This window comes from Ipomoea nil, unplaced genomic scaffold (genome assembly GCF_001879475.1).
Source record: "Ipomoea nil cultivar Tokyo-kokei standard unplaced genomic scaffold, Asagao_1.1 scaffold3056, whole genome shotgun sequence".
NCBI classification, from domain to species: Eukaryota; Viridiplantae; Streptophyta; class Magnoliopsida; order Solanales; family Convolvulaceae; genus Ipomoea; species Ipomoea nil.
Genome location: NW_017619484.1, coordinates 2,228,335 through 2,242,111, shown reverse-complemented (window position 1 = coordinate 2,242,111; position 13,777 = coordinate 2,228,335). Strand labels below are relative to the sequence as shown.

Here is a 13,777-nt window from a genome sequence, read left to right as displayed (position 1 = left end):
GATCTCATGAGCAAAGCTCGAGTAACAAAACCACCAATCTCATTCATATTCACACACAGTCATCATCATCAAGAAGACTAAGGCTCATCAATAGCCCCAATCAAGTAGCAACAAAGAGTACAACGATTTGTACAAGATAACACCATAAGAATCAATCAAGAGATTTCAACAAAGTCATGAGGCAATACTCAACAACAATGGACTACAATTCAACACCAAATGATTGGCAACACGAGTTGCCAATCCTCAACAAGAAGTAACAAACCATACATACTAGCATATCAACATCAAACTAGCATGATCATCAAACGGACAAACCAAAATGGTTCCAACGAACCTTCAAGACTCATATTAGCCAAACAAATCACAAGGTTGGACACTTAGCACGATTCAAGACACCAAATCCTAACATGGATTCCTAACTCATCGTTCTAGACATACAAAACATCAAGAAGACTCACAAAGAGCTCGATAATTCAACAACGGAAGGTCAAAACATCAATACCAAGAAGAAAATGATCACGGGGAACCCGCTCATATGTTCCCCGCGGGTGGGGCCACGGGTAGGACCCCACCCGTGGGCCTGCCCGAGGGGTACACCCCAATTCCACCTCGTTCCCCGCGGGTGGGGCGGCGAGTAGGCCACTGCCCGCTGTTCCGCCCGCGGGGTACACTCGTACTCCACAATTTCCCTTCGGGGAAAATCATCAACAAAGCCAAGTTCAAGTCCAAAACACCCAAAATCTCACACACAACAAAGATATGACTTGAACCCAAGAATAAGCCAAGCAATGGCATTCAAGAAACCTAAATACAAGCTCTAAACATGCATCATCACAAGATCATGCATCAAATCTCACAAATCACATCAAGAACATCAATAGAAGCCAAGAAATATCAATAGCAAGCATAAAATAGGTTTTGTATAACATGTGTTACCTTTGTAGACTACAACTTCTTCCTTTAAACTCTCCTAAGCCTCCTCTTGGAGTTCTTCTTCTCCACCAACTTCTTATACAAGCCAAAACACAAGAAATGTTCTAACTTAGATAAAGACACCCAAAAGATAGCTAAAAACACTAAATAGCTATGAATCTTACCCTTTCCTATGCTTGGGAAGTAGAAAGTAGGAATCTTGGGGTGGGATCTTGCAAAGCTAAAAGGTCCTCCTTTTGGCTTGAAGAATAAGCAAGGTTCTTTTTAGAGAGATGATGGAGTGTTTGGAACTTAGGCTAATATGAGAAATGAATGGAATGACTTGTTAGGGATAGCTTGAACAACAAAACATGGGTGAAAGGTCAATATTACCCTTACTAAGGTTGGAAAGGCAAAAAGGTAGAGGTACAAAACATACGGCAAAAGGTACACTTGGTTGACTAAAGAGACAAGTCAAATTCTAGTCCCTCGACTATTAAATTTCAAGATTTCTAAAGAGAATTTACCAAGAAAGGCTAGGATTAATTTCCCAATTAACCCCAATTAGAATTTAGATTTACGGGGTGTCACACCCCTGCCCGCCGTCAACCGTCGACAGCATTCCGGCCGCCGGCGACTCCACGTCCGACGGTACCACCGCCATTCCCATGGTGAATCCGGCGTTTAAAGCTTGGGTACAACAGGATTAGTCGATCCTCTCCCTTCTGATATCCTCGTTAACCGATGAGGTGATGTATCTGGCAGTTGGCCGGAATACATCTCGTGAAGTATGGCAATCCATCACCACGATGCTCGAGTCCTCCACTCGCGCCCGGTGCCTAAACCTTCTTGGGCAGTTCCAAACCCTCCGGCAACGTAACAGCTCTCCTGCAGAATTTCTAGGACGTGCGCAACTGCTGATCAAAGACCTCTCCCTGGCTGGTCACCTAGTTTCAATTCATTAGAAGAACAGAACTTGTTCGTATTCCGGGGGCTTCGGCTGGAATACAGACAAATGGCTGTGTCACTCATGGCCTCAGGGAATCCGGTCTCGATCACACAATTATCCGATTTTTTGCAGGCACAGGAGTTCATCCTTGCAGATGATTACCCGACGACGATTCCCGACGCTGGTGGCTCTCTTGCCGCAATGTACGCTGGCCGAGGGCACAACCACAATGCAGATGCTGGCAATGGTGGCCTTCATGGCCAGGGGCGAGGCCGCGGTGGTCGGAATGGGCAGAACCGTGGCGGACGTGGCGGTTCTCCGAGATGCCAAATCTACCGTGCGAACGGCCACACAGCCGTTTATTGTTATAAACGGTACACCACACAGCCGTCGGCCCAAGCAGATCTCGTCGTTCCCGGAGACGATCAGGCAGCCAGCACGGTGACTAGTTGGTTCCAGGATATGGGAGCTTCGGCTCACGCCACACCGGACGCTGCTATGTTAGCGTAGTCGGACGAGTACAACGACAACGACGTCCTTCGAGTCGGTAATGACACATGTTTGGTAATTTCATGTGTTGGTTCAACATCTATACCTTCCATGTCTAAACATTTACAATTGTCCAATGTATTACATATGCCCTATTTATCTGTGCCTTTATTATCAGTTCAGCGTTTCACTTCTGACAACAACGTTTTTTTTTAGTTTCATAAAAGTTGTTTTGTTGTGAAGGACTCAGTAACCAAGGCAATCTTGCTTAAGGGTCCCGCTTCCGGTGGTCTATACATACTTCCAGTGTCTTGGTCAAAGTTTGCATTTCTCAGTTCTCGTACCACTCCAGTGATGCGGCACCGCAGGTTGGGCCATCCTCACAGTCACGTTCAAAATAAAATTCTACAAAGCTGCCCGGTTGATCGTAATAATTCAAAGAAGATGGGATCGTGCACCGCGTACCATCTCGGCAAGTCCTCGCGGTTTCCTTTAGATAGGGTTCATTCTACTAGCAAAACTGTATTAGATTTACTTTATACAGATATTTGGGGTCCGGCCCCAGTAGTTTCTGCTAGTGGTTTCAGATATTTTCTTTTATTTGTAGATGACTTTTCGTGTTTTACCTGGTTTTATCCCTTACGGGTAAAATCAGACATTTATAAAATATTCGAGTCTTTTCGTGTCATGTAGAACGCCAATTTGAGCGTTCTATCAAATCCATACAATTTGATCTGGGGCGAGTATCGCAAACTACACAATATTTTTCAAACCATTGGTATAAATCATCGCCAATCTTTGCCTCAATAATCATTGAACACTTACTTTTTGTTATGCACAAAAGGACATGCATTTAATGAAAAATCGACCTTGTGATATGTTCCTAGGACTCACTTTGCCTCAAGACATATTTACTCACTTTTAAGGTTTCAGACTTTTTACGCTCAGAGAATGTTTCTGGTAGTCCTACCGAGTTGTTAACTGGGTTAACGCCTCGAACATTAGGTCCTCTTGGATACTATGGTTGACTTTACCAATCTTCCCTTAACTCCTCGAATGATTTGTCTTATCACTCGTTCTTGATAATACACGATGGGTAGACCCTTCCATCATTCGGTATTTGCAGCCTCTCGATCTTGAAAGTCTTCGCTCTTTGAATCTTTGTCTTCATAATCGTTTGTATATGATTACAATTCCGCTTGAGATGTTGAGGGATAATCCCTCGGGTTGATCTCGACTCATTGTTCTTCTTCTAACAGAGAGTCAACCACTCGGGTTACTTTATGATTCGGTATTGAGACTGCCTCCTCGAGTGTTTGTTCAGATGTTATATTTAAGTCACTCGTATAACCATTCGGTTAAAATTCGAATGTTGAGCAGACTAACTAAGTCTAAGAAATAAAAAGAATTGAAGGGGGGGGGGGGGGGGGGGGGGGAGCTAAACTCCTAAGTTTGGTAACATCAAAATCTATTACAAAGTGTTCATAACAACAACAACAATAACAACAACAACAATAATAATAATAATAAGTGGTGGTGTTGGTGTTGGCGGCGGCGGCGGCTGAGTGGCTATTGGAAAAAATAGCATAAAATGGCATGAAAAATTGCATAAAATGACATTGGTCAAATCAACTCTTTCTTCTTTTGTTTATTTTCTTTTGTATTTTTTTTTACTTATTTTTTTTTTTTTTTTGTGTTTAATAATACTTTTAGTGTAGTTTCTATATATACAAATTCTATATACTAATACTAAATTTAATATTTTGAAATATTGAATTAAAAATAACTTTAGTCAAGCCTCGTTAACTGAACCAGACACATAAAATGGGACGGGGAGAGTATTATATTATTATTTTGTTATTATATTGTAATAATAATGTGATAATGTGATGTGAAAGTGAGATAGTATTGCAAAAATGTAGAGAAAATAATTAAGGAATTTTAAATTTGATATCGTAGAGGTAAGACTCATTTTTTTTTTTTTTTATGAGTACTACCTACTTTCTCAACCTACTGAAGCAAAAAGAGTCAATATCACGTTTACTAAGGCTTGAACTCACAACCTCCCATATGGGTAAGACTCATTTTTAAGAGTGAAAGAATTGAAATAAAGGTCAAATATGCCATCGAACTACACACCAAAATGTAATTAGGCAACTCAAAAAACATGCATTAGGTTCCTGAACAATACAAAATGATGCAATTGAACCAAAATGACATGTTTACCTGCTAGTTTACTGACATAAATGTTATTGTATTAAAATAATAACTTTTTATTTTATTTTAATAATTTTAAGTAACAAAATTAAAAGGGAGAGGGGTCCGACAGGGAGACAAAGCCCCCCACCCCAACCCCTCCCTTTTTTTTTTTTTTTTTTTTTTTTTTAATTTTGTTATTTAAAATCATTAAAATAAAATAAAAAATTATTATTTTAATATGATAACCTCCACGTCAACAAACTAACAGGTAAACATGTCACTTTTGATTTAATTGTATCATTTTATATTATTTTAGAATTCAATTACATGTTTTTGAATTCAATGACTTAATTACATTTTGATGCGTAATTCGATAACCTATTTCACGTTTATTCCGAAAGCCTAAATTGCCCCTCCAAATTCCAACCAACGTAGCGTTGGCTAATACCTGGCATTTAAGTGCAAGTGTTGCCGTTGAGTTTCAGTTACTTTCCACTCAATTTCCAACCCAACCCCCAGAAAGAAATCTAAATTTAAAATAGCACCCTAATATTCTTCATAATTAATCCTCACACTCAATATAATATAAATATGCCAATTCAAACTCCATTGACGACCTTGGCCCACCCTCTCTTCTTCTTCCCAAATCCCCCACTACTATAATACACTAAACATACAGTAAACAAAGACATTGAATTCGATCTATCTAATGCGAACTCTTCTTCTTCTAGCCTCCGCCGCCGCCGCCGCCGCTGATTCACTGAAAACGCTGCTATGATCGACTCGCAAGTGTCTTCCTCAGCGTCCTCTTCTTCGTCCTCATTTGACGATGCTGCCTCACGGCCGCCGGTAATCGCCCACGTCAAATTTTGCTAGTGATCGTCTATCTGTATGTGTTAATTGTGGTTGACTAATTGTTGCATCTAAATTCGCTCTTGTGGGAAGTATGGAACTTGAAGTACCACCCATTTGTAGTTAGTTGTTCTGTTTAATGTGACCGACTGACTTTACAGTTTTATAAAATTTGTAGTTTTGTTGCTCTGAATTGCGGATTTTGGTGCTGTTATGCTACTAAGATTAAGTTAATTTTACTCTTACAGAGTGATCATTTCGTTTCAGTTGTGTTTATATCGCTGTATATCAGTTAGGTATTAATCCAGGTATAAACAGAGAAAAAGAACTTGTTATTGAAGTGTAATCTGGTTTGTTTGGTATGTTGAATTTTGAGTAGATTTACTTCTATTTACCAAAAAAAAAAAAAAGAAGTCAAAAGAAATTGATGCACTTTTCTACTTTCTCATTTGGCATGAGTTTTATTGATAGTGCAGTACAATTAAGTCATTAACGTAATCAAATTAAGATAGGAAATGGCTCTTTTGGTGTGACTTGGAAGAAACGTTTTTATGTGGAGGAAGGAAATCACAATTTTTCCACTAATTTTCTCTTATAGTAAATCTAATAATATAGAAAATCTGGTAACATTTCATCGGGAATATGAACAAATTCTTGTGGATTGGTTACAAAAGTTTTCTTTTCAATAACGTACATATCTATATATTTAAATGCAGAATGGTGTGGGGAATCATACAAGAGCTGAAGGGAGTCATTCTCCAGGATTCACTCCACAAACTTCACGCCATTGGCGAGATGTGTTCTGGTTGGTGATATTTCTTTTGCATTTGATAGTGGTTGGTATGGCACTTGGAGTATTTGGGCTTAATAGGTTTAGGGAAAAGGATAGGCTGAAGATTGATAGATATACCATGCCATTTCTTGACAATCGTGAGGGTCTGACAGAGGATTATTGGCCTTTGTATGCTGTTGCTGCTGGTGTCGGGACTGCCCTTGGTTGGGCTTGGCTGTTGTTACTTGGTTCACAGGCAAATCAGATGATGAAATTCTCAGTGCACATCTTGACTACATATCTTGCGGTGATCAGTGTGTTGTGTTTCTGGTGGACACAGATCTTTTGGGGTATTGCCTTTGCCATTGGAGCAGCTTTGCAGTTCATGTATGTCATATCAGTAATTGACAGGTATAGAAGCCTTTTTGTTTAAAATAATTTCCTTTAGTTTTTTAAAATGGTGAGATTAACCAATTATATATTCTTCAATTTAGCAAATGGCTATAAATGCTCAAATAGTCTGTTATAAGTTTTATGTATTTGAAATTTTTGTTTGAATCCTAGCTAAAGCAAATTGGGACTTTGTGGACAATGGACATGAATATTTTCTTTTCCATCTTGTTCTTGTACTGAGCCCATTGTGTTGCCTATAGAGGATATACTATGGGATTCGAGGAAACAACTGTTAAAAGCATATAGTTCTGTTTCCTTAAAATTTGATGGAACAAACTCATGCAATATTTGGAATTCTGATATTGGTTTGTATTCTTTGTAAAGAGGAAAGGGTAGATGATGATGTGAATCATAGAATTAAGGTTGATTGGATGAAGCTAGTGTGACTGAATATTATATGATTGATAAATTTATGTAAAGGTGGAAAACAAATTTTGCCAAATTACTTTTAGGCTAGCTATACTTTATGGCAACATGATAGCAAGTGCTGGATGGTCAAGAAGCAAAGTGTTTTAAAATTTGGAGTGGTTGTAGATCAGTTGAGAATGCTAAGAGGGACAATATTAGAAATCATTTTATTTGAAACAGGATACTATGTGGCACATACTGAAGACAAACTGAAGAAAATTGGTTAGGATAGTTTGGACGATGCTCCATGTAGACTTTGTGCGTGATACAGGAGAAGAAGTGAATGACCAAAAATTATGTGGATTTAAGTTCCTAAGAAACAAATACTAGCTAAAGGGCTCATGATGGATTTGTGCTAAATAGAATTGAATGTGAAAACAAAATCCATATAGCTAACTTCAACTAGATTAAGACTAAGGCATGATTGAGTTCAATTCAGTTAATTTGTTCTATATATTTATTTGGGACTACAAATCTTTTCTTGGAAAAGATGTGGTATCATTTACCACTTCACATATGAGAATGACCAACCAATGGTTGCCATATAATAAAGGACAAGCAAGCTCTAGTAGCAACTTAAGGTTATGCAAAAGTAGTTGACATTAGGAACCATAGAATATGGTTTGGTTGTTACCAGGTAGGGCATAACGAACTTTTTAAATAATTGCTGTTAATAAGACATATTGGTTTCTTCACTTCATTTTTTGCTTATCATATCACCTTATTTTCTTTCTCTCTTTGAGATGCTGAGAACAATTTCTTTTAAATTCTATTTTACATCTTCGTTTGGATTTAGCTGGTCTAAAAGACATTCATCTGAATGTCAACATAACCGTTTTACATTCTTGCAAATTCTCTGATTAAGTATGTTTCTTTGATGGGTTGACATGCTGACATTTCCCTTCCCATCTCTCTTTTTATGAATTATGATCTATATCATCGCAGCTAGAGGGTTCTATTACATTATTTCTCTAGAAAGAGGCTTTGAACTGAAAACAAACCTCATATAGCGGTGGACCTATGAGGGTTCAGTTTGGTATGAAAGCCAAACTGAAACCAAATTGAATATTTTGTTTGAAATTTTTATCAAACTGAAATTGAGCCAAATATTTTGGTTTGATTACAAAGAAAATCAAAATAATTTTCTTTTGGTTTGATGTAAGTTTGGTTTGGTACTTTGGTATAAAAAATAAAAGAACCGTCAAAATCTCATTAACACACCCATAGCAATATTTAATAAATAAAAACTTACAGTTATAAACAGAGAGCAAGTAACCACAATAATAAAAACCAATGTTAAGAAAATAACAAATCTACACTGGATTTGGGTTGTGATGTAAACATATATTTCATCGAAACAATATTGTTTAGGATTTGATATCGGGTTATATATTTCAGTTTTGGTTTTCAATTAGATTAGGGGGCAAACCAAAACCAAACCAAACCATTATTTTTGGTTTTTGTTTGGGTTGGTTTGATTTGATTTGAGTTCATTTTTATTTTGATTTATTTTGTTTAGATGCCTTTCCCTCATATTAGTTATTGTAAATTTGTAAGCATGGTCAGTACTCATTTACCTCATCCATTTCTCCTCTTCTATAACCAAGCAAAAGAGAATGACTAAATTTATTTTCAAATTTCTGATGACATTAATTTTTCATAAATATTCCTTCCTGTAGACTTCCGTTTACCATGCTAGTGCTACAAAAAGCTGTGAAGATGGTGTGGAGCCTTCCTGAAGTTATGGGAGTATCATGTGTCTTTATGGTGGTCATGCTTTCATGGCTAGTACTATGGTCATTTGGAGTAGCTGGTATTGTGGCTTTAAGCATTGGTGATAGTGGACGTTGGTGGCTACTTGTGGTGAGCTGGCAAGTTTTTGCTCTTTATTTTGAATTATTACAATTTCAGGTAATACTTCACCAAATGATGCAACCAATGGTTTTTTCTTGGATATGCAGGTGTTCTGTGTGAGTTTATTTTGGACAGGTGCAGTTTTTTGTAACATTATTCATGTTATAGTGTCTGGGATGGTCTTTTTTGTTTTATACCATGGTGGTCGAGCAGAAGCATCAATGCCTCCTAAACCACTGTTGAATTCTCTGAGGTATGCTGTCACCACTTCTTTTGGCAGCATCTGCTATGGATCACTTTTTACGGCTGCTATCCGGGCACTGCGATGGAAGGTCAGTTAACTTGACCTAGTTGATCTGTATTATATATTTTAATAAAAAGGTTCTATAATTTTCTCTATTAATGTCATTAAAGTTCACATATCAGCAGTTAGAACTAATGACCATCCATTTCTGTACCCTGCCAGATCAGAGGAGTAAGGTCAAAGATTGGTAACAATGAGTGTTTGCTTTGTTGTGTGGACTTCCTCTTCCATTTGGTGGAGACTCTAGTCCGTTTCTTCAATAAATATGCTTACGTTCAGGTATTTAGGATTATATATGCACTATAGTTGTAAAAATGTGTATAAAGGTGGTATTTTTAGTTACCTGTCCCGCCTGTCGATTATCTTTGCCATATTTGTGGGGTGAAAAGTGGGCAATAGGCCCGTTTAAAAATATGGGTATATATATTTTTAATGATAATGGATGGGAACCCATGATACCCACTTCTCTACCAATCTACAAGACAACATTTACCAGCAGTGACTGGTAAATGATGTTTACAGAATATTTATTAGTAAAAGTATGCAATAAAAAGTAGGGTGCCCAAATTTAAAGCAACCAAAATTATGGTTGTTGGTGCATGCTGGGGCATGATTATTTAGAATGTTGTTAGTTTAGTTATTTGGAAACTGTAAAACAATTATTTAGCTTGTTACTTAGTTTAGTTATTTCGAAACTACCAAATAATTAATCATTCTTAGTTAAGGAATCGTTGTAATCAGCCCTATAAAAGGGAGTGTTATTTGGAATAAATGACAAACAGAGATTTAACCCTAAACTAAGGGACAATAGAGTTTTGGGTCTGAAGTGAACCCAACGCTTTCTTTTCTTTTGTGTTTTCTTGCCCGTGACATGAGCATATAATAAACATTGTTGATCACCCACATGTGGAGATAGTTGATCTTGGATCGAGTGACACCCATGATGCCGGCAACGAAACCAATGTTATGTGCTCATGTAGGAGTTGCACTATTTACTAATTTCATATCATTGTAAATTATATAGGAAAATGCTTTTTACCCCTCCTAATTTTTTCCCTTCTAAGTTCCCTCTTTTAATGTAAGGTGACAATTCACTATGCGGTTGAAAGCAATTTAGGAATTATCACTTTATTGCACTTTTCACTCTAAACAACTTTGGTTCCACTTTAGTAGCCCTCCAACTATTGGAAACTGGGACTACTACTGTCTAGAAAATTGGAAAGTAGTCCCTCATCTATTGAAAATTGAATATAAATAGTCACCACACTACTTGGAATTGGACAAAAAAAGGTACTCAAATTACGATTCTTTTTATCCAAAGATCCCTCTGTCCAACTGCCAGTAGTTAGTGGATTATTGCTTTCCAGTTTTGAACTAGAGGTACTTAAGTGAAAGAGGCAATATAGTTGGGACAAAGGTGGCATGAACTCTTATTCAAATAAATTGCTAGTGTCTAGAATCAATTTAAAGTATTTTACTTTATGCATTCTGATGTCATAATTGCTTTCAAATGTATCTGTTTTCAAAGTTGAAAGAGCACTATATATGACCCAATGAGAAATTGTTCCACTATCATGTATGGTAACTGTAGAAATCGCAGATACTCCTGATGAATATCAAATTTTGAGTGGCTTATTAGATTTTGATATACGGTCAGTGCATACTATGCCATGCTTCTAATATTGTTTATCAGCAAAAATAAAAAATAAAACTGCCATTTTTCTGAATTTTCGTTTAACAGATTGCTGTTTATGGTAAAAACTTTAACCACTCAGCAAAAGATGCGTGGGAGCTGTTCCAATCCACTGGTGTCGAAGCGCTTATTGCTTATGACTGCTCTGGTGCTGTACTACTAATGGGCACTCTTTTGGGTGGGCTGATTTCTGGAACTTGTGCTGGAGTTTGGACCAGAATCAAGCATCCTGATAGAGTTATGATGGTGGGTTCTACTGCCATGTTGATTGGGATGATCTTGGTAAGTTAACTCTTCTGTATGAATTGGATGACATCCTCAATTTTTATTTAAAGTCTTTGGGGAAAGAGAGTTGAAATCTCCCATTCCTTATTGATGTACAATTGAAATAGTGCTGATGGAGTTTATATCCTTCCTATTCCAACCCCTCTCGGCTCTCGTCCCTCCTCAACCCCGAACCATCCAAGCATACTTAAATTCCACATTTTTTTTTCCAATGACTCACAGATATTTTACTCATTGTAGTTTCTATGTGCTTAACATTTCTTTTGTTGGTCCCCTAGATACCATGGAACTAGAATTTTCACCTACCAAATATCTGAAATACTTTGCAAGCACTAGGTTTCGTCATTGGAATAATAGTTGAGATGGCCATATTGTGTTGGACTTGGCCTTTAAATTTGTTTCTTCCTAATAAACTTTACTTTCATTATTTCTTTCATGAGTATAGCTATTCCTTAATTGCATGTTTGGTTCATATAATAGGTCAAAAATGGAACAGCATTCTTGGAATAAATTTTTTCCATCATTTGGTTTTACTTTTTATTCTTGGAAATAGCATTCTACTAGGGAATGAGCTATATTCCTTTGCAATAGGAATAGCCATTCCGATATTTTTTGGTATTTTTGAGTTCTCAAGAATAGTTATTTTATCGTAATACCAAAAAAGTCCTTCTACACACACACACATATGGATATAAGTTCATAAGTTTTATATGCACTTTTATTATTTAAATATGCTTATGTAATTTAGTTATATATTTAGATGTATTAAATTTAGTATAGGGGTATTTTTGTCTTTGAATACTTATTCCATCCCTATCCCTTGAACCAACCCAAGCCTATTCCTTCACCAAACTGAAATGAAATTCTTATTTCTTATTCTATTCCTTATGGAATGAGGTTTCTATTTCTTCAAATTTCATTTCGTGAAGCATGTCCAAACAAGTAAACGTAATGAAGGGGAAAAGATGTGGAATTAGAGATCTGAATAATTATGCATTCCATTTGAATTTATGGGTACCAAACAGTGCCACATGAATCCCCCATCCTTTCCAAACTGACTTCAACCCAGATTTACATGTAATATTGAATTGCAGGTTGGATTAGCAACTGTAGTAGTGGAAAGTGCAGTTACGGCCATATATATCTGCTATGCGGAAGACCCTTCGTTAGTACGTAGATGGGATGCGGAGTTTTTCAACAAGATGTCGGAGACGCTACACCAGCGTTTGCAGCACAGAAGCGCACGGGCAAGACAAGTATTGACTAATAGATTCGATAGCCAAATGCAGGAAGCAGTGCCTATCTGAATTTCCCGGGTGCACAAAGTCCAAATAGGAAGTAACTGTCAGTGTATAGGCCCATATCTTTAGTTGTCAATTTTGTGCTTCTAACGTATTTGGTTTGGTTTTCTTTTGATATAGGCTTCCTGTTTGTAAAGAACAATAGATGTAAGATTGTTATTGGGTGTTCTACGGCCAACCTTTGGTATGATGACAACAAAGATTATTCTGCGATGCCATACAAACTTTTTTTTTTTTTGCCTTTTCATTTTTTGGTTGTTAAAGAACATGTAATTTTAGATTTTGATGATATCAAATAAATTAGGAAATTTAGGTCTTTAAAACTTTATTTTTCTGAACTTAGAAAATTTCTCAAATGCAACATTTGAAATGTCAACTTTATAAATGAATTATACTTATCAGAAAGTAACAATAACATAAAGGAATTCAATCCGAAAAGTAAACCTTAGTAAAGTCAAGCATCCGGAGAATGTCCTATGAATAGTTACATTCGAAAAGTCAAAGTCTAATATTTGAGAAGTGTAACGAAAAGTTACATCCGAAGAGTTTAAGTTAAAGATCGAAAAATTGAAGAGCTTAGGATTGAAGAATTGAAAACTCAAAGGTCGTATAATTGAAGACCGAAAGGTTGATGGTTGAACAGTGGAAGGGTCAAAACCTTAACCGGAAAGTAGTTGTGAAAGGTTGATGCAAGAAGTGAACTTCTGGAAAGTAAAGAGGTTACCTTACGGGCAACCATTAGAATGCTTATTGATAGAACAATGAACTACCTCAATCGAACAGTTATCAAGGAGAAAAAAAGCTCAGCATAGAAAGCCAAGCTTTTAGGAGAGAAAATCTTTTAGGAGAAAAAGTGAAGTAACGGCTAGGAAGTTTGACAAAAGCAGTTTACTACTACAAGAACCACCCGTCGTCATTGCACAAAAGGATAAAGATTATTTGAAATTTGTTTTCCTCCAACGTACAAATTCAAATGTGTATTAATACATCAATTCGAAGCTGAATGTGGTGCTGGTCATTTTTTAGTAAAGTATACAAGAGTGCAATAAAAAGTTCAAGCAATTTAGAAGCTGACTAGTGAGAGATAAAACTAAAATTCTACATCAAGATTGAAGACTTTGACAAAGAAAGAAGAACTCAGGCCAAGTTAAGATTGTTGGAGAAGTAAACAAACTTTGTGTTCAACCAACACTATCTCTACTATGGAAGTAGAAAGATGAGGAGTAGCAAAGGATTGTCTTGCGAAATACTTGAGACTTGTGGCTGACTTTGGGATCAAAGCACACGCGCTCTCTTTTGTACT

The 13,777-nt window shown here is 36.9% G+C and overlaps 1 protein-coding gene across 2 annotated transcripts; it reads left to right on the top strand.

The window, feature by feature from the left end:
* The first annotated feature begins 5,158 nt into the window (after positions 1-5,158).
* On the top strand, positions 5,159-12,691 carry LOC109164135 (CTL-like protein DDB_G0274487). Of its 2 annotated transcripts, XM_019312920.1 has the most exons (7): positions 5,159-5,401; positions 6,121-6,587; positions 8,717-8,900; positions 8,999-9,223; positions 9,358-9,474; positions 10,937-11,170; positions 12,268-12,691. In XM_019312920.1, exons 1-7 carry the CDS (start codon positions 5,327-5,329, stop codon positions 12,478-12,480), a joined length of 1,515 nt encoding a protein of 504 aa, XP_019168465.1. In that variant the 5' UTR covers positions 5,159-5,326; the 3' UTR covers positions 12,481-12,691. The 2 variants fall into 2 exon arrangements, with proteins under 2 accessions (XP_019168465.1, XP_019168467.1); XM_019312922.1 differs by lacking the exon at positions 9,358-9,474.
* The last annotated feature ends 1,086 nt before the right edge of the window (positions 12,692-13,777 follow it).

Coding starts and splice junctions, on each gene's coding strand:
- LOC109164135 (XM_019312920.1), top strand. CDS start 5,327: ATGATCGACTCGCAAGTGTCTTCCTCAGCGTCCTCTTCTTCGTCCTCA. Junction 9,224..9,357: donor TCCGGGCACTGCGATGGAAG/GTCAGTTAACTT, acceptor GTACCCTGCCAG/ATCAGAGGAGTAAGGTCAAA. Junction 11,171..12,267: donor TGTTGATTGGGATGATCTTG/GTAAGTTAACTC, acceptor ATTGAATTGCAG/GTTGGATTAGCAACTGTAGT.